Source organism: Scyliorhinus canicula, chromosome 3 (genome assembly GCF_902713615.1).
Source record: "Scyliorhinus canicula chromosome 3, sScyCan1.1, whole genome shotgun sequence".
NCBI lineage: Eukaryota > Metazoa > Chordata > Chondrichthyes > Carcharhiniformes > Scyliorhinidae > Scyliorhinus > Scyliorhinus canicula.
The window spans coordinates 5,702,768-5,728,749 of record NC_052148.1 but is presented as its reverse complement, the minus strand read 5'-3'; the positions used below and the strand labels follow the sequence as shown (position 1 = coordinate 5,728,749).

The 25,982-nt window shown below is 46.0% G+C and overlaps 1 protein-coding gene across 1 annotated transcript in view; it reads left to right on the top strand.

Annotated features, from left to right (window-relative positions):
* Positions 1-25,982, top strand: part of LOC119963790 — a 1,053,439-nt gene that overhangs the window by 20,624 nt on the left and 1,006,833 nt on the right. Inside the window, exons 3-8 of the mRNA XM_038793076.1 lie at positions 3,858-4,208; positions 5,952-6,091; positions 6,803-6,935; positions 15,845-15,984; positions 16,716-16,848; positions 25,548-25,687. Coding sequence (XP_038649004.1) covers positions 3,858-4,208; positions 5,952-6,091; positions 6,803-6,935; positions 15,845-15,984; positions 16,716-16,848; positions 25,548-25,687 — 1,037 coding nt within the window. The remainder of the gene's footprint in view (positions 1-3,857; positions 4,209-5,951; positions 6,092-6,802; positions 6,936-15,844; positions 15,985-16,715; positions 16,849-25,547; positions 25,688-25,982) is intronic.

The window sequence follows — 25,982 nt, the reverse complement described above, 5'->3', positions numbered from 1 at the left end:
GTGGGCGCGATTCTCCCAAAACGGGAGAAATCGTAAAGCTGGCGGGCGGGTTTTATTGCAGCGCGCCCCTTCCCGACCGTGGACCGATTCTGGTCCCCGGTCGGGGCTAGCAGCCCGACGCCGTAGGCTCCCGCAAGACGGGCTTAACGAAAATCGTTAAGCCCGCTTGCCGGAGTTAGCGCCGGCTGACGCGTCATATGACGTCAGCCGCGCATGCGCAGTTTGGAAGACTCCAACCCGCGCATGTGCGGGTGACATCATCGCGTTTTTGCGCGAAACCCGCGCATGCGCGGGCTGGGTTACCCCTCAGCCGCACCGCGAATGGATACTGCGGGGCGGCGGAAGGACAAGTAGTGCGCGGGCATCGGGCCGTGCCAATCGGTGCCATGGTTATTAATGGCGAGTTAGTCACGCCGTTTTTACGAACGGCAAGACCAGGTGTGTTTGCCGTTAGTAAAAACGGCGTAAAGGGCTGGGACTTCAGCCCATCTAACAGCTGAGAATCGCTGCCGGCCGTAAAAAAACGGCGGCATCGATTCGGGTCAGGACTTCGGCGGGGGGGGGGGGAGAGAATAGCGGGAGGGCGGCAAAAATGTCGGGAAGGCCCTCCCGCTATTCTCCCACCCGTCGTGGGGGGTGGAGAATTTCGCCCTGTGTATTTGGACTTCCAGAAAATGTTTGATAATGTGCCGTACAGAAGGTTAATTCACAAGGTTATACCACATGGGTCATTTATTAGCCTAGATTGAAGACTGGCTGACAGACAGGAGACAGAGAGTCGGGATCAATGGGTCTTTTTTGGTTGACAAGTTGTAACTAGTGGGGTGCCACAGGGTTCAGTCCTTGGACCCCAGCAATTTACAATCTATATAAACGGCTTGGATACAGGGATGGAATGTTCTGTAGCGAAATTTGCATACAACTAAATAGGTGGGATAGTAAGTTGCAATGAGGAAATGAGAACCTTACAAATGGATATGGATAGGTTAGGAGAGTGGGCCAAATTCTGGCAAATAGAGTTTAACGTGGATAAGTGTGAGGTCATGCATTTTGGTCAGAAAAAGGGGAAGGCAACTTATTATCTAAATGGGGAGAGACTTCGGGGAGCTCCGATGCAGAGGGATCGGGGAGCTCCGATGCAGAGGGATCAGGGAGCTCCGATGCAGAGGGATCGGGGAGCTCCGATGCAGAGGGATCGGGGAGCTCCGATGCAGAGGGATCTGGGAGCTCCGATGCAGAGGGATCGGGGAGCTCCGATGCAGAGGGATGGGGGAGCTCCGATGCAGAGGGATGGGGGAGCTCCGATGCAGAGGGATCGGGGAGCTCCGATGCAGAGGGATCGGGGAGCTCCTATGCAGAGGGATCGGGGAGCTCCGATGCAGAGGGATCGGGGAGTTCCGATGCAGAGGGATCGGGGAGCTCCGATGCAGAGGGATCGGGGAGCTCCGATGCAGAGGGATCGGGGAGCTCCGATGCAGAGGGATCGGGGAGCTCCGATGCAGAGGGATCGGGGACCTCCGATGCAGAGGGATCGGGGAGCTCCGATGCAGAGGGATCGGGGAGCTTGTGCAGGAGTCACAGAAAACGAGCGTGCGGGTACAGCAGATATTAGAAATGTGAATGGAATGTTGCCATATATCGTATGAAGAGAGATTGAAGAGTTTCGGCCGATACTCTCTCGAGTTTAGAAGAATGAGGGGAGATAAAGTTGAGGTATATAAGATGCTAAAAGGTTTGGATAAAGTAGACGTGAAGCGGATGATTCCTCTTGTGGTGCAGTCTAGAATGAGAGGTCATAGTCTGAGGATAAGAGGTAGCAAATTTAAAACCGAGTTAAGGAGAAACTATTACTCCCAAAGGGTTGTAAATCTGTGGAATTCACTTCCCCAGAGTGCAGTGAATGCTGGAGAGTGAGTAAATTTAAGGAGGAGTTCGGGGAATGTTTAATTGGTAATGGGTTGAAGGGTTATGGAGAATGGGTAGGATGGGGGTGTTGTGGCCAGGATGAGATTGAATGGTGGAGAAGACGCTATGGGTCAAATGGATTAATTCTGCTCCGGTACCTTATGAACTTATGAACGTATGAACTTTAGCCTTAAAACCAACTATTCCAGCAGAACAAAGGGAAGCGCCACCCTCTGGAAAGTGACACCCTGTTACTTCTATTTACTCTTCACGCTGTAACCTTCTCTAAACACAATTGAGACAGTGTTGGAATTGAAACCAATCCCTACACATACAAACATCTTTATCCAGCATGAATTTAACTATAGGTTTTACCCTTCCAGACACAGAAACATTAAATTAAACCCACTTAAAAATCTAGCTTATAATATTGCCAATATAAATATTAATTCCTTAAAACTACCTTTGTTTTCCTGACTTTCCCATTGCACTACGAAATACCCCCGTGAGGATATTGGGTCCCTGTTGGGGTGCAACACATCCAGCTTGCACAGATCCCATCTTCCCAGGATCAGTCCCAATGTCTCAGCAATTCCCTCCTGAACCATCTCTCCAGCCGCGCATTCATGCGGCCTCGACTACCCCAGATCTCACCAGCATGTGGCACTGGGAGCAATCCTGAGATTGCTACCTTTGAGCTTCTGTTTTTTATTGCCGATGCCCCTCAGAGTTCTCTGACCTAAATGTGCCCCCCCCCCCCCCCCCCCCCCCCCCCACCCCGGCCCCGACTCATTCCCCAACTTTGAATACCCAGTTAGGAGAATTACTGTCACAGCTCACACCTGGGGGACGAATTGAATTTATGTGATGAAATGAAAAGTAGCGGATGTGAAAATGGAGGGAATCCAATCTCCAGGGAGAAGTAAATGAAAATGAAAATTGTTCATTGTCACGAGTAGGCTTCAATTAAGTTACTGTGAAAAGCCCCTAGTCACCACATTACGGCACCTGCCCAGGGAGTCTGGTATGGAAATCAAACCGTGCTGCTGGCCTGCTTGGTCTGCTTTCAAAGCCAACGATTTAGCTCAATGAGCTAAACCAGCCCCTGTGTTTGTCGGGAAGGAAGTTAAACAAATCCCAGAAGAATATTTTCAGATATAATCCAGACCAAAACACACAGGGTGGAGATGGTAAGGGGCGAGTCCAGGACTGATTCCGATAAAGGTGATGTTGAGAAATTGGAATGCATTACCAGGTGAAGCCAGAATACTGTTTAAAATGGAAACATCACTGGATACTGGCTTAATGACAGCACTGAGATCATTCACACACCCTGTGTGCATTTGTCCTGACTATATCTGAAACTACTGTTCTGGGATTTCATTAACTTCCTCCCTGACAAGTACTGACCTTACCCTGGAAACTGCATTCTCTTTATTGCAGTGTGTGTTTCGGGGGGGTTAACTTCATCCTGAGGGACTGTTGGTCAGTACAGTGGAATGTGAAAGAGTCGCTAAGTTCTGATGCTGCGTTGTCAGTTTGAAAAGTTTTGCCAGTGAATGAATTCAGAGCAGCAGGAGGTGCCTGGGCCCCTCAAGCCTGTTCCACCATTCTACACGGCCATGGTGATCTGATTGTCACTGTCTCTCTGTCTGCAGAGGCTGCTGGATCTCCTGAGCCTGTTCCACCATTCTACACGGCCATGGTGATCTGATTGTCACTGTCTCTCTGTCTCCAGAGACTGCTGGGTCTCCTGAGCGTTCATTCCCAGCATTTACTGAAATCCTGATTGTCAAAATCTGCAGCACTTTGCTTGGGGTTAATTTGAACAAATTAATGAGGATAATAGACAATATCCAGGCATCAATACACAGGAGACTTTATAAACTGCTCTCAGCTTCTATTTTGTATTTTCTTATCTGTTCTGATCTTCATTTATTTTCTGTTCACAGTTCGTCTGCTAGGAACACGTCTTAACCAATCCCCTCAAGTTGCGAGAGTGCCTGAGGGTGGAACAGTGAAGATGATTTGTGACATGGAGAGCAATCATCCAAAATACACTGTGAATAAATACGATGTCCATTGGAGCATCCCAGGAAAAACGGGTTATATATTGCATCACTATGTAACTGGCCAAATTGACCGTGCTAGAGGTCTGTCTCTTCGCTTTCAGCCTTCCAGAGATGTTGCCGATAACAGCTACATTCTGACAATCAGTGGTCTGACGCTCCGTGACTCCGCTGTCTATATCTGTGGGGTTTGGGGGAAAATCTTTGGAAATGGAACCCGGCTGATTGTAACCAGTAAGTACTGTCTATCTTATATTGCTTTGATTCCATATTGACCATATATTAGAAGAATATGATGGAACATTGCCAGCCTGGGAGGCTGTGACCCAGAGGGAGGAACGATCTGGAAAGAAGCCTGATGTCTGTGAAGTAAAAATGTACAATTTAAACACACACACACACAGACGTAAAGCGACAGCGTGAGTGTAAATGTGTGATATCAAAGTTTCACCCCTAAAATCTCTCTGAGCTCCAGAGATCCCTCTGCATCGGAGCTCCCCGATCCCTCTGCATCGGAGCTCCCCGAACCCTCTGCATCGGAGCACCCCGATCCCTTTCGCCTCACTATTCCTGATTTCCACCCAAATGGATTCAACCTTATCCTCCATAGCACCGATATCATCCCTAACTATTGCCCGGATGTCATACTTACATAACAGAGCTACACCACCTCCCTTACCATCCATTCTGTCCTTCCGAATAGTTTGATACCCTCGGATATTTAACTCCCAGTCTGACCATCCTTTAACCATGTTTCAGCAATGGCCACTAAATCATAATCATTCACGATAATTTGCGCCATCAACTCATTTACTTTATTCCGAATACTACGAGCATTCAGGTAAAGTACACTTATGTTGGTTTTTTTAATCTCTGTTTTGAATCTTAACATCTCCAGTTTTACTCCTTTTAGTATTACTGACCTATTCACTGAGCTCCCCTCACTCACTGTACCTTGTACTGTCACCCTTTTTGATTTTTGACGATGTCTTCTCTGCCTTGCACTTTCCCCCTTACTTCCTTTTGCTTCTGTCCCTGTTTTACTACCTTCCAACTTCCTGCATCGGTTCCCATCCCCCTGCCACATTAGTTTAAACCCTCTCCAACAGCTCCAGCAAACACCCCCCAGACATCAGTTCCAGTCCTACCCAGGTGCAGACCGTCCGGTTTGTACTGGTCCCACCTCCCCCAAAACCGGTCCCAATGCCCCAGTAATTTGAATCCATCCCTCTTGCACCATCTCTCAAGCCACGCATTCATCCTATCTATCCTGACATTCCTACTCTGACTAGCTCGTGGCACTGGTAGCAATCCTGAGATTACTACCTTTGAGGTCCTACTTTTTAGCTTAACTCCTAACTCCCTGAATTCCGCTTGTAGGACCTCATCCCGTTTTTTACCTATATCGTTGGTGCCTATGTGCACCACGACAGCTGGCTGTTGACCCTCCCCCCCCAGAATGTCCTGCAGCCGCTCCGAGACATCCTTGACCCTTGCACCAGGGAGGCAACATACCATCCTGGAGTCTCGATTGCGTCCACAGAACCGCCTGTCTATTCCCCTTACGATCGAGTCCCCTATCACTATAGCCGTGCCATTTTCCTTTCTGCCCTGCTGTGCAGCAGAGCCAGCCACGGTGCCATGAACCTGGCTGCTGCTGCCTTCCCCTGGTGAGCCATCTCCCTCAACAGTATCCAAAGCGGTATATCTGTTTTGCAGGGAGATGACCGCAGGGGATGCCTGCATTGCCTTCCTACTCTTGGAGGGCCGAAGTACCTGTACTGTTCTATGTTCTGAAGTGACTCAGGACATTTTACTGCAGTAAAGGCACTGTTATCAATGCATGTTGTTTGTGATCAGTGTCAGTATCTCAAATCTCAAAGGGATATCCTCCCTTTCCTCATCATTTCTACTCTGTCAGATTCTGTTACCTTTCTGCTACATGTGTACATTTAAGGTATCATTCTTCTCCCACAGGGAATATCGCAGCACCATCAAACCTACGCTTCTCGGACATCACGAGGAAAGGTTTCCGGATGGACTGGCATCATGGATTGGAGGAGGTGGATCAGTTCAGAATCAGCTGGGTTCCATCTGCAGGAGGGGACAAAAAAGAGGTGATGAAATCCATACTTTCTGCTTCTGTGTCGCTCCAGCTGATTTTTAAATTTGCCTTGCAACATGCGAGTGTGAAGCAAAACCGCTGTCAGCCAGATCTGTATATGTATGAAAATGTTCCTCCTTTCCAGGAACGATGTTTCATTGCATCCTTGTAATCCTTTCCACACTTGCTAATGAGTTGCATTCTCTGTTGGCCGTGGGGGCATGATCACACTGAAAACAGCAGGTAATTCCCATTCCCAACAGGGACATGCAAAGACACCAGCAGGACTGGAAAATTTGGAGATTGGCCAAAACTCAATTGGGTGGGATGAGCTCTTTGAACCGTAACCTGCAGAAACATCAGCGCATTCTTTCTGAATGGCATTACTGTACTAGAAGGTGATCAGAAAACTGCTTTCCGCACGGACCATATGCTCTTTAGTATTGAGATGTTGGGCTCAGTTGCCCACACAAAGAAGAGCATTTGCGCAATGAACAAAACAGTCCAAATTAGTTCATTCCTTCAAATGAATTTTCTGCAGAAATACTCCACATGACCACGAGGGAATGCCAAGGGTTGGTAAAGGGTTTTAAGGTCCTTGCAGCCCCCTGCGTGATATTAAATTCAAACATCCCCATTTAATTAAGGGAATCAGTTTGCAGAAAACAAATTGGTTTCATGCTCTGAACGTATCTTGACCTTCGCTTTATGCCTATTCTTCCAGATTATTATACATGGCAATGAGGAAAACCACGTTTTTGATAACCTGGATCCTGACACCAAATATAATGTTTCCCTTACTGCCATCTACCCAGACAAGACGGAAAGTATTGACATCTTAGGCTCCGAGCGTACATGTAAGTCTTTAGTATATAAAAATGTCCATTTGTCTTTCCTACCCCCTTACCAATTATCTTCAAATATTGAAAAGAGAACAAAGTGACATGGAAAGCACATGCTGCATATTGTGATGTACAGCAGATCACAATGTCCTTCAGGATGGGGTGTGGGATTAGTATGTTCCCCTGGATTCTCTGTTTCTGCTGTAGCAAAGTGTATCTATTGGCTTCATTGGCTAGCCTGCTTGTGCCCAATATTCCTGGGCCATACTGCACCTTCAGCCAGATAAATCTATAAAACCATAGAATTCCGACAGTGTAGAAGGAGGCTATTTGGCCTTGTGTGTCTGCACCAACCCTCTGAAAGAGCAACCGAACTAGGCCCACTCCCCTGCCCAATCCCTGAAACCCCCCCTAACCGGCACATCTGGGAATATTTAGCATGACCAATCCACCTAATGTGCACATCTTTGGACTGTGGGAGGAAATCGGAGGACCCTGAGGAAACCCACAAAGACACGGAGAGAACGTACAAGCGCCACACAGACAATCTACCGAGGCAGGAATTGAACCCAGTTCTCTGGCGCTGTGAGGCAGCAGTGATAACCCAACCCCTGATTAATTTATGCCTCCTTCAACTTGCCTCCTCTTTTATTGATGGTCTCGCTTCCCCAACCCCTTATCTATTCCTCATAGAAAAATGATTGGCCTCACCCCATTTCCCCACTACCTGGGCGTAACTTGTCTATACAAAGGGAAATAACAATCATATTTGTATTTATCTAACATATTTTAACAGTCTCAAGTATCTTTACTGGATGACATCAGCAGATTGATAATCATTTCTGTTCAACTAGTGATGTTGGTTTTTAGAGAACTTGAAACAATATTGCCCCATCCCGTTTTGCTGAAGGTGAAAGGGGTGGCGTGCGGCACAGTGGCTAGCACTGGGACTGCATAACTGAGAAGACAGAGGTTGGTGATGGAAAATTTTCAGTCTGGAGACCAGTTACCAGCGGTGTAACACAGGGTTCTGTGCTGGGTCCTCTGCTTTTTGCCGTACCAGCCTCTCCCGAACAGACGCAGGATTGTGGCGACACGGGGCTTTTCACAGTAACTTTGTTTGAACCCTACATGTGACAATAAGCGATTTTCATTTCATTTTCATTTCATTTCATTTGTGACTTTTATCAATGACTTGGAGGAGGGGGCTGAAGGCTGGGTCAGTAAATTTGCTGATGACACAAAGATTGGTGGAGCCATGGATCAGGTGCAGGGCTGTTATAGGCTGCAAAGAGACATTGATAGGATGCAGAGCTGGGACCGAAAAATGGCAGATGGAGTTTAACCCTGATAAGTGTGAGGTGATTCATTTTGGTAGAATAAACATGAATGCGGATTACAGGGTCAACGGCAGGGTTCTGAGGAATGTGGAGGAACAGAGAGATCTTGGGGTTCATGTCCACAGATCTCTGAAGATTGCCACTCAAGTGGATACAGCGTGAAGAAGGCTTATAGTGTGTTAGCGTTCATTAACGGGGGCTTGAGTTTAAGAGCCATGGGGTTTTGCTGCAACTATACCTGACCCTGGTGAGACCACATTTGGAGCATTGTGTGCAGTTCTGGTCACTTCATTACAGGAAGGATGTGGAAGCATTGGAAAGGGTGCAAAGGAGAATTACCAGGATGCTGCCTGAATTGCAGGACAGGTCTTATGAGGAAAGGTTGAGGGAGCTCGGGCTTTTCTCTTTGGAGCGGAGGTGGATGAGAGGCAACATAATAGTGACTGAGAAAATGATGAGGGGGTTAGATACAGTGGACATTCAGAGACTATTTCCTCAGGTGGATGCAGCTGTTACAAAGGGGCATAGTTATACGATTCAGGATGGGAGATATGGGAGGGATGTCCGAGGTAGGTTCTTTACTCAGAGAGCGGTTAGGGTGTGTAATGTACTGCCTGCTGTGATAGTGAAGTCAGACAGTTTAGGAACTTTCAAGCATTTATTGCACAGGAACATGGAGCAGACCAGAATGACACGGAGTGGGATAGCTTAATCTTGGTTTCGGACAATGATCGGCACAACATTGAGGCCGAATGGCCTGTTCTGTACTGCACTGTTCTATGTTCCATGTTCTTTGAGGAGCCGGGTTCGAATCCCGGCCCTGGGTCACTGTCCGTGTCAAGTTTGCACATTCTCCCCATGTCTGCGCGGGTTTCACCCCCACAATCTAAAGATGTGCAGGGTAGGTGGACTGGCCACACAAAACTCTCCCTCTGTTGAGTTTAGTGACCCTTTCAGTAACTTACTGCAATGCCTTTCCCACACCTCCAATCCTTTACCCCTACATGGAAGTCGCTCCACTTTATTCCAGTATCCAACATTTCAGCTTGCATCTCCTTTATTTAGCCTTGCTGTCTTGCTGATCTCTCTGTCCTTGATCAGCAGTATTATTTCAATAGAGCTTGACAAACACTTCCACAGCTTCCGAGGAGGTGCTTTGCAGCATCCTAGACTCACCACCGTGTTCAACAATTTTACATCATTACCTCAGGCCCCATTTTGGTTCCTTTCCCTTTGCAAGTTTTGATTTTATCCCTTTTTTCTCTTGTTTCTGCTTTGAGACAGCAGCTGCTCATTATTCTGCGATTCATGCCTCCTCTGGACACATCTTGTCACATTCCCCACATGGACAATCTTTTGTCATTTAATTTCTCCTGCCCTCCACCCTGTGACAGACCTTCCCACTTTTTTTTAATCACCGCCCATCTGCTTAAAACATGTTGACTTTTTTTTCTTCATGTTCCAGAGCAGCTGAGAATTTTCAGCATTTTTTGTTTTTACATCACTTTTACCTTGTCTTTTGTGGGCAAAAAATGTTTGTTGAATTTTCATACTGTGCAACAGCAGCAATAAACCCTGTCAACCTTTCCCAAAGTTCAGTGGGACCCTCAACCTGGGATGATCGCACAGGCTGATTATCGGTGGGGATTTCAACATGGTTACTGATCAAGGCCTGGACCGGTCATGTTCGAGAACGGGCAAGGTGCCAGCAATGGCAAAGGAGCTGAAAGGATTCATGGAGCAGATGGGAGGGGAGTGGATCCGTGGAGATTTGGGAAGCCGAGAGGCAGGGAATTATTTCCCTTCTCCCACGTTCACAAGGTGTAATCCCGGTTGATTTCATGGTTGTGGGCAGGACCCTGTTGGCGAGGGTGGTGGACACGGGGTATTCGGTATTGGACCATGCTCCGTACTGGGTGGATCTGCAGGTCAGTATGGACAGTAAGCAGCGCCCACAGTGGAGATTGGATGTGGGGCTGTTGGCGGACGAAGTGGTCTGCGAGAGATTGAGGAAGTCGATGCTGAACTACCTGCAGGTAAACGATACGGGGGAGGTCTCAGCAGCGGCGGTCTGGGAAGCGTTGAAGGCGTTGCTGAGAGGAGAGCTGATATTGATCTGGGCTCACAGGGACAGGACGGACAGGGAGAGGCGGACCGACTGGTAAGAGAGATCCTTCGAGTGGATAGGAGGAATGCGGAGGCTCCAGAGGCGGGGCTATTGAGGGAACGCCGGAGGCTGCAGGTGTAATTTAGTTTGTTAACTACAGGTAGGACAGTGGAGCAGCTCAGAAAATTGAAGGGAGCGGTGTACGAACACGGGGAAAAGGCCAGGAGGATGCTTGCACAGCAGCTCAGACAAAGGGAGGCAGCGGGGGAAATAGGGAAAGTGGTTGATGGGGATGGGAACTTAGTTGGGGACTCGGAGGGGGTGAGCAAGACTTTTGGACTTTTATCGTCGTCCTTGATAAATACAGAACTATTCGGAAGGACTGAGTGGATGGTAAGGGTGGTGTAGCTCTGTTATTTAAGGATGACATTGGGCAATAGTAAGGGATGACATCAGTGCTAGGGAGAATAAGGTTGAATCCATTTGGGTGGAAATTAGGAATAGTAAGGAGAAAAAGTCACTGATAGGAGGAGTCTATAGGCCACCAAATAGTAACAACATGGTGGGGCAGACAATAAACAAAGAAATAACTGATGCATGCATAAATGGTACAGTCGTTATCATGGGGCACTTTAATCTACATGTTGATTGGTTTAACCAGGTCGGTCAAGGCAGCCTGGAGGAGGAGATAACAGAATGTATCCAAGATAGTTTCCAAGAACAGTATGTAATGGAACCTACAAGGGAACAAGCGGTCCTAGGTCTGGTTCTGTGTAATGAGAGAGGATTGACTAATGATCTGATAATTAGGTATCATCTCAGAAGGAGCGATCACAATATGGTTGAATTTAAAATACAGATGGAGGGTGAGAAGACGAAATCAAAGACTCGTGTTTTGTGCTCAAACAAAGCAGATAACAATGGGATGAAAGAAGAGCTAACTAAAGTAGACTGGGAGCAACGACTTTATGGTGAAACCATTGATGAACAGTGGAAAACCTGCCAAGCGATTTTTCACAGTGCTCAGTAAAGCTTTGTACCAACAAAAATGAAGGATGGGAGAAAGAGGGAAAGTCGACCATGGATACCTAAGGAAATAAGGGAAAGAATCAAATTGAAAGAAAAAGCACACAAAGTGGCAAAGATTAGTGTGAGACTAGAGGACAGGGAAATCTTTAGGGGGCTGCAGAAAGCTACTAAAAAAACTATAAAGATGAGTAAAATAGATTACGAGAGTAAACGTGCTCAGAATATAAAAACAAGTAGTAAATGTTTCTGCAAATATATAGAAAAAAAAGAGTGGCGAAGGTAAATATTGGACCTTTAGAGGATGAGAAGGGAGATTTATTAATGGGAGATGAGGAAATGGCTGAGGAACTGAACAGGTTTTTTGGGTCGGTCTTCACGGTGGAAGTCACACAGAACATCCAGTGACTAATAGAAATGAGGCAATGACAGGTGAGGACCTTGAGATGATTGTTATCACAAAGGAGATAGTTATGGGCAAGCTAATAGGGCTAAAGGTTAGACTCTGGGGTGGTCCTGGCGGATTGGAATTTCCAAACGTGACACCACTGTTTAAAAAAGGAGCTAGGCAGAGAGCGGGTAATTATTGGCCAGTTAGCTCAACTTCGGTAGTAGGGAAGATGCTGGAATCTATAATAGAACATAGAACAGTACAGCACAGAACAGGCCCTTCAGCCCTCGATGTTGTGCCGAGCCATGATCACCCTACTCAAACCCACATATCCACCCTATACCCGTAACCCAACAACCCCCCCCCCCCCCCGCTTAACCTTACTTTTTTTTAGGACACTACGGGCAATTTAGCATGGCCAATCCACCTAACCCGCACATCTTTGGACTGTGGGAGGAAACCGGAGCACCCGGAGGAAACCCACGCACACACAGGGAGGACGTGCAGACTCCGCACAGACAGTGACCCAGCCGGGAATCGAACCTGGGACGCTGGAGCTGTGAAGCATTTATGCTAACCACCATGCTACCGTGCTGCCCTAAATTTCATCTAAATAGATGAAATCCCTAGATTTCATCAAAGAAGAAATAGCGAGACGTCTGGATCGAAATTGTCCCATTGGGCAGATGCAGCATGGGTTTATAAAGGGCAGGTCATGCCTTACTAATTTAGTGGAATACTTTGAGGACGTTACTAGTGAGGTAGATAACGCGACGCCAATGGATGTGATATATCTGGATTTCTAGAAAGCCTTTGATGAGGTGCCACACAAAAGATTGCTGCATAAGGTAAAGATGCTTGGCATTAAGGGTAAAGTAGGAGCAAGCAAAAAGTGCAGAGGATACCGGAAGTCTGCAGAGGGATTTGGATAGGTTAAGTGAATGGGCTAGGGTCTGGCAGATGGAATACAATGTTAACAATGTGAGGTTATCCATTTTGGTAGGAATAACAGCAAACAGGATTATTATTTATATGATAATATATTAAAGCATGCTGCTGTGCAGAGAGACCTGGGTGTGCTCGTGCATGAGTCACAGAAAGGTGGTTTACAGGTGCAACAGGTGATTAAGGAGGCAAATGGAATTTTGTCCTTCATTGCTAGAGGGATGGAGTTTAAGACCAGGGAGGTTATGCTGCAATTGTATAAGGTGTTAGTGAGGCTACACCTGGAGTATTAAGTTCAGTTTTGGTCACCTTACCTGAGAAAGGACGTACTGGTGCTGGAGGACGTGCAGAGGAGATTCACTAGGATAATCCCAGAGCTGAAGGGGTTGGATTACGAGGGGCGGTTGAGTAGACTGGGACTGTACTCATTGGAATTTATAAGGATGAGGCGGGATCTGATATAAACATGTAAAATTATGAAGGGAATAGATAGGATAGCTGCGGGAAGGTTGTTTTCACTGGCGGGTGAAAGCAGAACTAGGGGGCATAGCCTCAAAATAAGGGGAAATATATTGAGGTCTGAGTTTAGGAGTAACGTCTTCACCCAAAGGGTTGTGCATCTATGGAATTCCTTGTCCAGTGAAGCAGTTGAGGCTTCATCATTAAATATTATTAAGATAAAGATAGATAGTTTTTTTGAAGAATAAAGGGATTACGGGTTATGGTATTAGGGCCGAAAAGTGGAGCTGATTCCACAAAAAAAAAAAATCAGACATGATCTCATTGAATGGCAGAGCAGGCTCGAGGGGCCAGGTGGCCTACTCCTGCTCCTAGTTCTTATGATCTTCTGTTCTTATGTACCTGTCAGGCAGTGAGGAAGTGGTCGAGCGAGGGCACCATGGTTTATGAAAGTAGTTGAATCACTTGTCAAGAGGAAGAAGGAGGCTTATGTAAAGATGATACGTGAAGGTTCAGTGAGGGCACTCGAGAGTTATAAGTTAGCTGGGAAGGATCTAAAGAGAGAGCTGAGAAGAGCCAGGGGTGGACATGAGAAATCTTTGGCAGGGATGATCAAAGACAACCATGAAGCTTCCTATTGGTATGTCAGGAATAAAAGAATGACTCGGGTAAGAGGAGGGCCTGTCACGGGAAGTTGTGCGTGGAGTCCGAGGAGATAGAAGAGGTGCGAAATGAATATTTTTCGTCAATATTCACACAGGAAACAGACGATGTTGTTGAGAAGAATATTGAGATACAGGCTATTAGACGAGAAGGGCTTGAGGTTCATGAGGAGGAGGTGTTAACAATTCGGGAAAGTGTGAACATAGGTAAGTCCCCTGGGCCGGATGGGATTTATCCACGGATTCTCTGTGAAGTAAGGGGAGAGATTGCTGAGCCTTTGGCTTTGATCTTCCGTTATCTTTGTCTACAGGAATAGTGCCAGAAGACTGGAAGACAGAAAATGTTGCCCCCATGTTCAAGAAGGGGAGTAGAGACAACCCTAATAATGATAGACCAGTGTGCCTTACTTTTGTTGTGGGCAAAGTCTTGGAAAGGTTCATAAGAGATAGGATTTATAATCATCTGGAAAGGAATAACTTGATTAGAGATAGTCAACACCGTTTTGTAAAGGATAGGTCATGCCTCACAAACCTTATTGAGTTCTTTGAGAAGGTGACCAAACCAGTGGATGAGTGTAAAGTAGTTGATGTGGTGTATATGGATTTCAGTAAACATTTGATATGGATCACCACGGTAGGCTATTGCAGAAAATACGGAGGCATGGGATTCAGAGGATTTAGCAGTTTGGATCAGAAATTGGCTCGCTGGAAGTAGACAAAGGGAGGTGGGTGATGGGAAATGTTCAGCCTGGAGTTCAGTTGTGAGTGGTGGACCAGAAGGATCTGTTTTGGGGCCACTGCTGTTTGCCATTTTTATAAATGACCTGGAGGAGGGCGTAAAAGGGTGGTTGAGTATATTTGCAGATGACACTTAAGTCGGTGGAGCTGTGGACAGTGCGGAAGGATATTACAAGTTACAGAGGAACAGTATAACCTGCAGAGCTGGACTGACAGGTGGCAAATGGAGTTTAATGCAGAAAAGTGTGAGGTGATTAATTTTGGAAGGAATAACAGGAAGACAGAGTACTGAGCTAATGGTAAGATTCTTGGTCGTGTGGATGAGCAGAGAGATCTCGGTGTCCATGTAAATAGATCCCTGAAAGTTGCCACCCAGGTTGATAGGGTTATGAAGAAGGCGTACGGTGTGTTAGCTTTGGAAGGTGCAGTGCTCCGAAAGCTCATGTTTGAAACAAAACTGTTGGACTTTAACCTGGTGTTGTAACACTTCTTATTTAGCTTTTATTGGTAGAGAGATTGAGTTTCGGAGCCATGAGGTCATGTTGCAGCTGTACAAATCTCTGGTGCGGCCACATTTGCAGTATTGCGTGCAGTTCTGGTCGCTGCATTATATGAAAGATGTGGAAGGATTGGAAAGGGTGCAGAAGAAATTTACAAGGATGTTGCCTGATATGGAGGGAAGATCTTATGAGGGAAAGCTGAGGGACTTGAGGCTGTTTTCGTTGGAGAGAAGAAGGTTAAGAGGTAACTTAATTGAGGCATATAAGATGATCAGAGGATGAGAGTGGACAATGAGAGCCTTTTTCCTCAGCTGGTGTTGTCTAGAACGAGGGGACATAGCTTCAAATTGAGGGGAGATAGATAGAAGACAGATGTCAGAGGTAGGTTCTTTACTCAGAAAGTAGTAAGGTCGTGGAACACCTGACCTGCAACAGTAGTCAATTCGCCAATATTAAGGGCATTTAAATGGTCATTGGATAAACGTATGGATGATAAAGCTTTAGCTTTGTGTCACAGGTCGGAGCATCATGGAGGGCCAAAGGCTTGTACTCCGCTGTAATGTTCTATGTTCTGAAGTGCTGCGGGACATGTTACTGCATTAAAGGCACTTTTATAAATGCAAGTTGCTGGTGATCAGCACCATTATCACAGATCTTTGCTTAGGTGGCCTCCCTTCCCTCATCATTTCTACTCTGTCAGATTCTGCTACCTTTCTGCTACATGTGTACATTTATGGTCTCATTCTTCTCGCACAGCGGTTGTCCCAGCACCATCAAACCTACGCTTCTCGGACATCAAGGGGTACAGTTTCCGGATGGACTGGGATCATGGATTGGAGGAGCCGGACCAGTACAGAATCAGCTGGGTTCCATCTGCAGGAGGGGACAAAAAAGAGGTGATGAAATCCATACTTTCTGCTTCTGTGTAGCTCCAGCTGATTTTTAAATTTGCCTTGCAACATGCGAGTGTGAAGCAAAACCGCTGTCAGACAGATCTGTATATGTATGAAAATGTTCCTCCTTTCCAGGAACGATGTTTCATTGTATCCTTGTAATCCTTTCCACACTTGCTAATGAGTTGCATTCTCTGTTGGCCGTGGGGGCATGATCACACTGAAAACAGCAGGTATTTTCCATTCCCAACAGGGACACGCAGTCACGGGCAGGACTGGAAAATTTGGAGATTGGCCAAAACTCAATTGGGTGGGATGAGCTCTTTGAACCGTAACCTGCAGAAACATCAGCACATTCTTTCTGAATGGCATTACTGTACTAGAAGGTGATCAGGAAACTGCTTTCCGCATGGACCATATGCTCTTTAGTCTTGAGATGTTGTGCCCAGTTGCCAACTCAAAGAAGAGCATTTGCGTAATGAACAAAACCGTCCAAATTAGTTTATTCCTTCAATTTAATATTCTGCAGAAATACTCCATATGACCACGAGGGAATGCCACTGGGAAAGGTGACTGCAGCCAAGGGTTGGTAAAGGATTTTAAGGTCCTTGCGGCCCCCTGAGTGATATCAAATTCAAACATCCCCATTTAATTAAGGGAATCAGTTTGCAGAAAACAAATTGGTTTCATGCACTGAATGTATCTTGACCTTCGTTTTATGCCTATTCTTCCAGATGATTATAAATGGCAATGAGACAAGCCAGGTTTTAGATAACCTGGATCCTGATACCAAATATGATGTTTCCCTTACTGCCATCTACCCAGACAAGAAGGAAAGTGATGGCGTCTTAGGCTCCCAGCGTACAGGTAAATCTTCAATAGATAAAACTCTCCATTAGTCTTTTCAATTATCTTCAAATATTGAAAAGAGGACAAAGTGACATGGAAAGCACATGCTGCATATTGTGATATGCAGCAGATCACAATGTCCTTCAGGATTGGGTGTGGGATTAGTATGTTCCGCTGGATTCTCTGCTTCTGCTGTAGCAAAGTGTATCTATTGGCTTCATTGGCTAGCCTGCTTGTGTCCAATATTCCTGGGCCATACAGCACCTTCAGCCAGATAAATCTATAAAACCATAGAATTCCGACAGTGTAGAAGGAGGCTATTTGGCCTTGTGTGTCTGCACCGATCCTCTAATAGAGCAACCGGATTAGGCCCACTCCCCTGCCCAATCCCTGAAGCACTCCCCTAACCGGCACATCAGGGAATATTTAGCATGACCAATCCACATAATGTGCACATCTTTAGATTGTGGGAGGAAATCGGAGGACCCAGAGGAAACCCACAAAGACACGGAGAGAACGTACAAGCGCCACACAGACAATCTACCGAGGCAGGAATTGAACCCAGTTCTCTGGCGCTGTGAGGCAGCAGTGATAACCCAACCCCTGATTAATTTATGCCTCCTTCAACTTGCCTCCTCTTTTAGTGATGGTCTCGCTTCCCCAACCCCTTATCTATTCCTCATAGAAAAATGATTGGCCTCACCCCATTTCCCCACTACCTGGGCGTAACTTGTCTATACAAAGGTAAATAAGAGTCATATTTGTATTTATCTAACGTATTTTAACAGTCTCAAGTAACTTTAATGTGCACGTTCGGTGGATTGGCCCCGCTAAATTCCCCCTGAATTGGAAAAAAACAGTAATTGGGTACTCTTAAATTTTTTTACAAAGTAACTAAGGTGACATGGAAAAGATAATCAACCGCAGTAAACCTGCCCGTATTTTATGGAATGTTACCCTACTGACTCGCAATATTCCTCAAACTCCATTCTCCAGTGAAACACATATTTATTTGATCTGTTCCTGCTGTTGAGTTTAGTGACCCTTTGCAGTAACTTACTTCAATCCCTTTCCCCCACCCCCAATCCTTTACCCCTACATGTGAAGCCGCTCTGCTTTATGTCAGTATCCAACATTTCAGCTTGCATCTCCTTTATTTAGCCTTGCTGTCTTGTTGGTCTCTCTGTCCTTGATCAGCAGCATTATTCCAATAGAGCAGGACAAACACCACCTCAACTTTCGATGAGGGGCTTTATAGAATCCTGGACTCAACACCGTGTTCAACAATTTTACATCATTATCCAGGCCCCATTTTGGTTACTTTCCGTTTGCAAGTTTTGATTTTAACCCTTTTTTCTCTTGTTTCTGCTTTGAGACAGCAGCTGCTCATTATTCTGCGATTCACGCCTCCTCTGGCCACATCTTGTCCCATTCCCCACAGTGACAACTCTTTTGTCATTTAATTTCTCCTGCCTTCCATCCTGTGACAGACCTTCCCACTTTTTTTAATCACCTCCCATCTGCTTAAAACCTGATGACTTTTTTTTCTCCCTCTTCAGGTGTTGCCAGACCAGCTGGGCATTTTCAGCATTTTTTGTTTTTATATCACTTTTACCTTGTCTTTTGTGGGGTAAAAATGTTTTGTTGAATTTTCATACCGTGCAACAGCAGCAATAAACCCTGTCAACCTTTCCCAAAGTTCAGTGGGACCCTCAACCTGGGATGATCGCACAGGCTGATTATGGGTGGGGATTTCAACATGGTTATTGATCAAAGCGTGGACCGGTCATGTTCGAGAACGGGCAAGGTGCCAGCAATGGCAAAGGAGCTGAAAGGGTTCATGGAGCAGATGGGGGCGAGGGTGGGTGGATCCGTGTAGATTTAGGCAGCCGAGAGCCAGGGAATTTTCTTTTGGATTGGATTGGATTGGATTTGTTTATTGTCACGTGTACCCAGGTACAGTGAAAAGTATTTTTCTGCAAGCAGCTCAACAGATCATTCAGTACATGATAAGAAAGGGAAATTAGACAAAATTCAAGAAAATACCAGAAAATACATAATAGGGCAACACAAGATACACAATGTAACTATATACAACATAGAACATTATAGCGCAGTACAGGCCCTTCGGCCCTCGATGTTGCGCTGACCTGTGAAACCCCTCTAAAGCCCATCTACACTATTCCCTTATTGTCCATATGCCTATCCAATGACCATTTGAATGTGTTTAGTGTTGGCGACTGCACTACTGTTGCAGGCTGGGCATTCCACGCCCTTCCTACTCTCTGAGTAAAGAACCAAACTCTGACATCTGTCCTACATCTATCTCCCCTCAATTTAAAGCTATTAAAGCGGGCCGCACGGTAGCATGGTGGTTAGCATAAATGCTTCACAGCTCCAGGGTCCCAGGTTCGATTCAAGGCTGGGTCACTGTCTGTGCGGAGTCTGCACGTCCTCCCCGTGTGTGCGTGGGTTTCCTCCGGGTGCTCCGGTTTCCTCCCACAGTCCAAAGATGTGCGGGTTAGGTGGATTGGCCATGCTAAATTGCCCATAGTGTCCTAAAAAGTAAGGTTAAGGGGGGGGGTTGTTGGGTTACGGGTATAGGGTGGATATGTGGGTTTGAGTAGGGTGATCATGGCTCGGCACAACATCGAGGACCGAAGGACCTGTTCTGTGCTGTACTGTTCTATGTCCCCTCGTGCAGCCTGGAGGAGGAGTTTATAAAATGTATCCGTGATAGTTTCCGAGAATGGTATGTAATAGAACCTACAAGGGACCAAGCGGTCCTAGATCTGGTCCTGTATCATGAGACAGGATTGACTAATGATCTCATAGTTCGGGATCCTCTCGGAAGGAGCGATCACAATATGGTGCAATTTAAAATACAGATGGAGGGTGAGAAGGTGAAATCAAACAGTAGTGTTTTGTGCTCAAACAAAGGAGATTACAATGGGGTGAGAGAAGAGCTAGCTGAGGTAGACTGGGAGCAAAGACTTTATGGTGAAACAGGTGAGGAACAGTGGAGAACCTTCCAAGCGATTTTTCACAGTTTATACCAACAAAAAGGAAGGACAGAAGAAAGAGGGAAAATTGACCGTGGATATCTGAAGGAAAAAGCATCCAAAGTGGGAAAGATTAGTGGGAGACTAGAGCACTGGGAAATCTTTAGGGGGCTACAGAAATCTACTACAAAAGCTATAATGAAGAGTAAGATAGATTATGAGAGTGAACAGGTGCCGGAATGTGGTGACAAGGGGCTTTTCAGGTAAATATCTGTCCTGTCGAGGATGAGAAGGGTGATTTAGTAATGGGAGTTGAAGAAATGGCTGAGGAACTGAACAGGTTTATTGGGTCTGTCTTCACAGTGGAAGACACAAATAACATGCCAGTGACTGATAGAAATGAGGCTATGACAGGTGAAGACCTTGTGATGATTGTTATCACGAAGGAGATAGTGATGGGCAAGCTCATGGGGCTAAAGGTAGACAAGTCTCCTGGCCCTGATGGAATGCATCACAGAGTGCTAAAAGAGATGGCTAGGGAAATTGCAAATGCACTAGTGATAATTTAACAAATTTCACTAGACTCTGGGGTGGTCCCGGCAGATTGGAAATTAGCAAACGTGACACCACTGTTTAAAAAAGGAGGTAGGCAGAGAGCGGGTAATTATAAATCAGTTAGCTTAACTTCGGTAGTAGGGAAGATGCTGGAATCTATCATCAAAGAAGAAATAGTGAGACGTCTGGATGGAAATTGTCCCATTGGGCAGACGCAGCATGGGTTCATAAAGGGCAAGGTCGTGCCTTACTAATTGAGTGGAATTTTTTGAGGACCTTACCAGAGCGGTAGATAATGGGGAGCGAATGGATGTGGTATATCTGGATTTACAGTAAACCTTTGGCAAGATGCCACACAAAAGGTTGCTGCACAGGATAAAGATGCATGGCATTATGGGCAAAGTAGTAGCACGGATAGAGGATTGGTTAATTAATTTGTCCAAGTCTGCAGACGACACTAAGATGAGTGGTGAAGCAAAAAGTGCAGAGGAGTCCGGAAGCCTGCAGAGGAATTTGGATCGGTTAAGTGAATGGGCTAGGGTCTGGCAGATGGAATACAATGTTGACAAATGTGAGGTTATCCACTTTGTTAGGAATAACAGCAAACAGGATTATTAATTAAATGATAAAATATTAAAACATGCTGCTGTGCAGAGAGACCTGGGTGTGCTCGTGCATGAGTCGCAAAATGTTGCTTTACAGTTACGATAGCTGTTTAAGAAAGAAAATGGAATTTTGTCATTCATTGCTCGAGAGATGGAGTTCATGACTAGTGAGGTTATGCTGCAATTGTATAAGGTTTCAGTGAGGCCAAACCTGGAGTATTGTGTTCAGTTTAGGTTCCCTTACCTGAGAAAGGACGTACTGGAGGTTGTGCAAAGGAGATTCACTAGGTTAATCCCAGAGATGAAGGGTTGGATTACGAGGAGAAGTTGCATTGTCTGGGTCTGTATTCGTTGGAATTTGGAAGGATGAGGGTGGGATCTTCTAGAAACATATAAAATTATGAAGGGAATAGATAGGATCGATGCCGGCAGGTTATTTCCACTGGCGGGTGAAAGCAGAACTAGCTGGGCACAGATTCAAAAAAAGGGGAAATAGATGGAGGACTGAGTTTAGGTGGAACTTCTTCACCCAAAGGGCTGTGCATCTATGGAATTCCTTGCCCAGTGAAGCAGTTGACGCTCCTTCATTAAATGATTTTAAGAGAAATATGGATAGCTTTTTGAAGAATAAAGGGATTCAGGGTAATGATGTTCGGGCGGGAAACATAGAACAGTACAGCACAGAACAGGCCCTTCGGCCCTCAATGTTGTGCCGAGCAATGATCACCCTACTCAAGCCCACGTATCCACCCTATACCCGTAACCCAACAACCCAACAGCCCCCCCTTAACCTTATTTTTTAGGACACTAAGGGCAATCTCGCCTGGCCAATCCACCTAACCCGCACATCTTTGGACTGTGGGAGGAAACCGGAGCACCCGGAGGAAACCCACGCAGACACGGGGAGAACGTGCAGACTGCGCACAGACAGTGACCCAGCCAGGAATCGAACCTGGGACCCTGGATTGGATTGGATTTGTTTATTGTCACGTGTACCGAGGTACAGTGAAAAGTATTTTTCTGCAAGCAGCTCAACAGATCATTAGAAAAGGGAATTAAACAGAATTCAAGAAAATACATGAGAATACATAATAGGGCAACACAAGATATACAATGTAACTACATAAGCATTGGCATCGGTTGAAGCATACAGGTGTAGTGTTAATGAGGTCAGTAAATAAGAGGGTCATTTAGGAGTCTGGTGACAGGGGGGAAGAAGCTGTTTTTGGTCTGTTCGTGCGTGTTCTCGGACTTCTGAATCTCCTGCCCGATGGAAGAAGTTGGAAAAGTGAGTAAGCCGGGTGGGAGGGATCCTTGATTATGCTGCCGGCTTTCCCCCGGCAGCGGGAGGTGTAGATGGAATCAGTGGATGGGAGGCAAGTTTATGTGATGGACTGGGCGGTATTCACGACCCTCTGAAGTTCCTTGCGGTCCTGGGCCGAGCAGTTGCCATACCAGGCTGTGATGCAGCCCGATAGGATGCTTTCTATAGTGCATCTGTTGGTAAGGGTTAATGTGGACATGCCGAATTTCCTTAGTTTCCTGAGGAAGTATAGGTGCTGGTGTGCTTTCTTGGTGATAGCGTCGACGTGAGTGGACCAGGATAGATTTTTGGTGATGTGCACCCCTAGGAATTTGAAACTGCTAACCATCTCCACATCGGCTCCGTTCATGCTGACAAGGGTGTGTACAGTACTTTGCTTCCTGAAGTCGATGACCAGTTCTTTAGTTTTGCTGGCATTGAGGGAGAGATTGTTGTCGTTACACCACTCCACTAGGTTCTCTATCTCCCTCCTGTATTCGGACTCGTCATTATTCAAGATCCGGCCCACTATGGTCGTATCGTCAGCAAACTTGTAGATGGAGCTGTGAAGCAATTATGCTAACCACCATGCGACCGTGCTGCCCCTGGAGCTAAGTCCACAAAAGATCAGCCATGATCTCATTGAATGGTGGAGCAGGCTCGAGGGGCCATGTGGCCTACTGCTGCTCCTAGCTCTTATGTTCTTATGTTCTTATGTGCCTGTCAGGCACGGAGGAAGTGGTCAAGCGAGGGAACCGTGGTTTACTAAAGTAGTTGAATCGCTTGTCAAGAGGAAGAAGGAGGCTTATGTAAAGATGAGATCTGAAGGTTCAGTTAGGGTGCTCGAGAGTTACAAGTTAGCTGGGAAGGATCTAAAGAGAGAGCTAAGAAGAGCCAAGAGAAGTCTTTGTCAGGTAGGATCAAGGATAATCCTAAAGCTTCTATAGGTACGTCAGGAATAAAAGAATGACTCGGTTAAGAGGTGGGCCTGTCAAGGGAAGTTCTGCGTGGAGTCCAAAGAGATCGGAGAAGTGCTGAATGAAACTTTTTCATCTGTATTCACTCAGGAAAAAGACGATGTTGTTGAGAAGAATAATGTGGTACAGGCTACGAGATTTAAAGGGCATGAGGTTCATCAGGAGGAGGTGTTAGCAATTCTGGAAAGTGTGAAAACAGATAAGTCCCCTGGGCTTGATGGGATTTATCCTAGGATTCTCTGTGAATTAAGGGAAGAGATTGCTGAGCCTTGAGCTTTGATCTTTATGTTATCTTTGCCTACAGGAATAGTGCCAGTCGGTTGGAGGACAACAAATGTTGTCCATTTGTTCAGGAAGGGGAATAGAGACAACCCCCGGTAACTATAGACCAGTGAGCCTTACTTCTGTTCTGGGCAATGTCTTGGAAAGGTTCAAAACAGATAGGATTAATAATCATCTGGAAAGGAATAATTTAATTAGCGATAGTCAACACGGTTTTGTGAAGGGTAGGCCGTGCCTCACAAACCTTATTGAGTTCTTTGAGAAGGTGACCAAACAGGTGGTCGAGGGTAAAGCAGTTCATTGGTGTCCATGGATTTCAGTAAAGCGTTTGATGAGCTTCCCCATGGTAGGCTATTGCAGAAAATACAGAGACATGGGATTCAGGGTGATTTAGCAGTTTGGATCAGAAATTGGCTAGCTGGAAGAAGACAAAGTTGATAGGAAATGTTCAGCCGGAGTTCAGTTACTAGTGGTGTACCGCAAAGAAGTGTTTTGGGGCCACTGCTGTTTGTCATTTTTATAAATGAACTGGAGGAGGGCGTACAAGGATGGGTGACTAAATTTGCAGATGGCACTAAAGTCGGTGGAGTTATGGACAGTGCGGAAGGCTGTTGCAAGTTACAGAGGGACGTAGATAAGCTGAAGAGCTGGCTGAGAGATGGGAAATAGAGTTTAATGCAGAAAAGTGTGAGGTGATTCATTTTGGAAGGAATAACAGGAAGACAGGGTGCTGGGCTAATGGTGAGATTCTTGGGTGTGTGGATGAGCAGAGAGATCTCGTTGTCCATGTACATAGATCCCTGAAAGTTGCCACCCAGGTTGATAGGGTTGTGAAGAAGGCATACGGTGTGTTAGTTTCTATTGGCAGAGGAATTCAGATCGGAGCCATGAGGTCAAATTGCAGCTGTACAAAACTCTGGTGCGGCCACATTTAAACACAGAAACATAGAACAGTACAGCACAGAACAGGCCCTTCGGCCCTCGATGTTGTGCCAAGCAATGATCACCCTACTCAAGCCCACGTATCTACCCTATACCCGTAACCCAACAACCCCCCCCCCCCCCCTTAACCTTATTTTAGGACACTAAGGGCAATTTAGCCTGGCCAATCCACCTAATCCGCACATCTTTGAACTTTGGGAGGGAAGCGGAGCACCCGGAGGAAACCCACGCAAACACGGGGAGAACGTGCAGACTCCGCCCAGACAGTGACCCAAACCGGGAATCGAACCTTGACCCTGGAGCTGTGAAGCAAATATGCTAACCACTATGCCACCCTGCTGCCCATAAAACATTTGGAGTGTTGCGTGCAATTCTGGTCACTGCATTACAGGAAGAATATGGAAGCATTGGTAAGGGTGCAGGGGAGATTCACCAGGATGTTGCCTGGTATGGAGGAAATACCTAATGAGGGAAGGCCGAGGGACTTGAGGCTGTTCTCATTAGAGGAAAGAAGGTTTAGATGTGAATTAATTGAGGCATACAAGATGAACAGAGGATTAGATACGGTGGACAGTGAGAACCTTTTTCTTCGGGTGGTGATTTCTAGAAAGAGGGTACATAGCTTTCAATTGAGGGAGATAGATACAGGACAGATGTCAGAGGTAGGTTCTTAATTCAGAGAGTAGAAAGGCCGTGGAATGCCCTGCCTGCAACAGTAGTGGGCTCGCCAATATTAAGGGCATTTAAATGGTCATTGGATAAACATATGGATGATAAGAGAATAGTGTAGATGGGCTTGACAGTGGTTTCACAGGTCGGCGCAACATGGAGTGCCGAAGTGCCTGTACTGTTCTATGTTTTATATTCTGAAGTGAGTCAGGACATTTTACTGCATTAAAGACACTGTTATCAATGCATGTTGTTTGTGATCAGTGCCAGTATCTCAAATCTTTGCTCAGATATCCTCCCTTTGCTCATCATTTCAACTCTGTCAGATTCTGTTACCTTTCTGCTACATGTGTACATTTAAGGTCTCATTCTTCTCCCACAGCGACTACCCCACCACCATCAAACCTACGCTTCTCAGACATCACAAGGAAAAGTTTCCGGATGGACTGGGATCATGGATCGGAGGAGGCGGACCAGTTCAGAATCAGCTGGGTTCCATCTGCAGGAGGGGACAAAAAAGAGGTGATGAAATCCATACTTTCTGCTTCTGTGTAGCTCCAGCTGATTTTTTAATTTGCCTTGCAACATGCGAGTGTGAAGCAAAACCGCTGTCAGACAGATCTGTATATGTATGAAAATGTTCCTCCTTTCCAGCAACGATGTTTCATTGTATCCTTGTAATCCTTTCCACACTTGCTAATGAGTTGCATTCTCTGTTGGTCGAGGCAGCATGATCACACTGAAAACAGCAGGTATTTTCCATTCCCAACAGGGACATGCAAAGTCACGGGCAGGACTGGAAAATTTGGAGATTGTC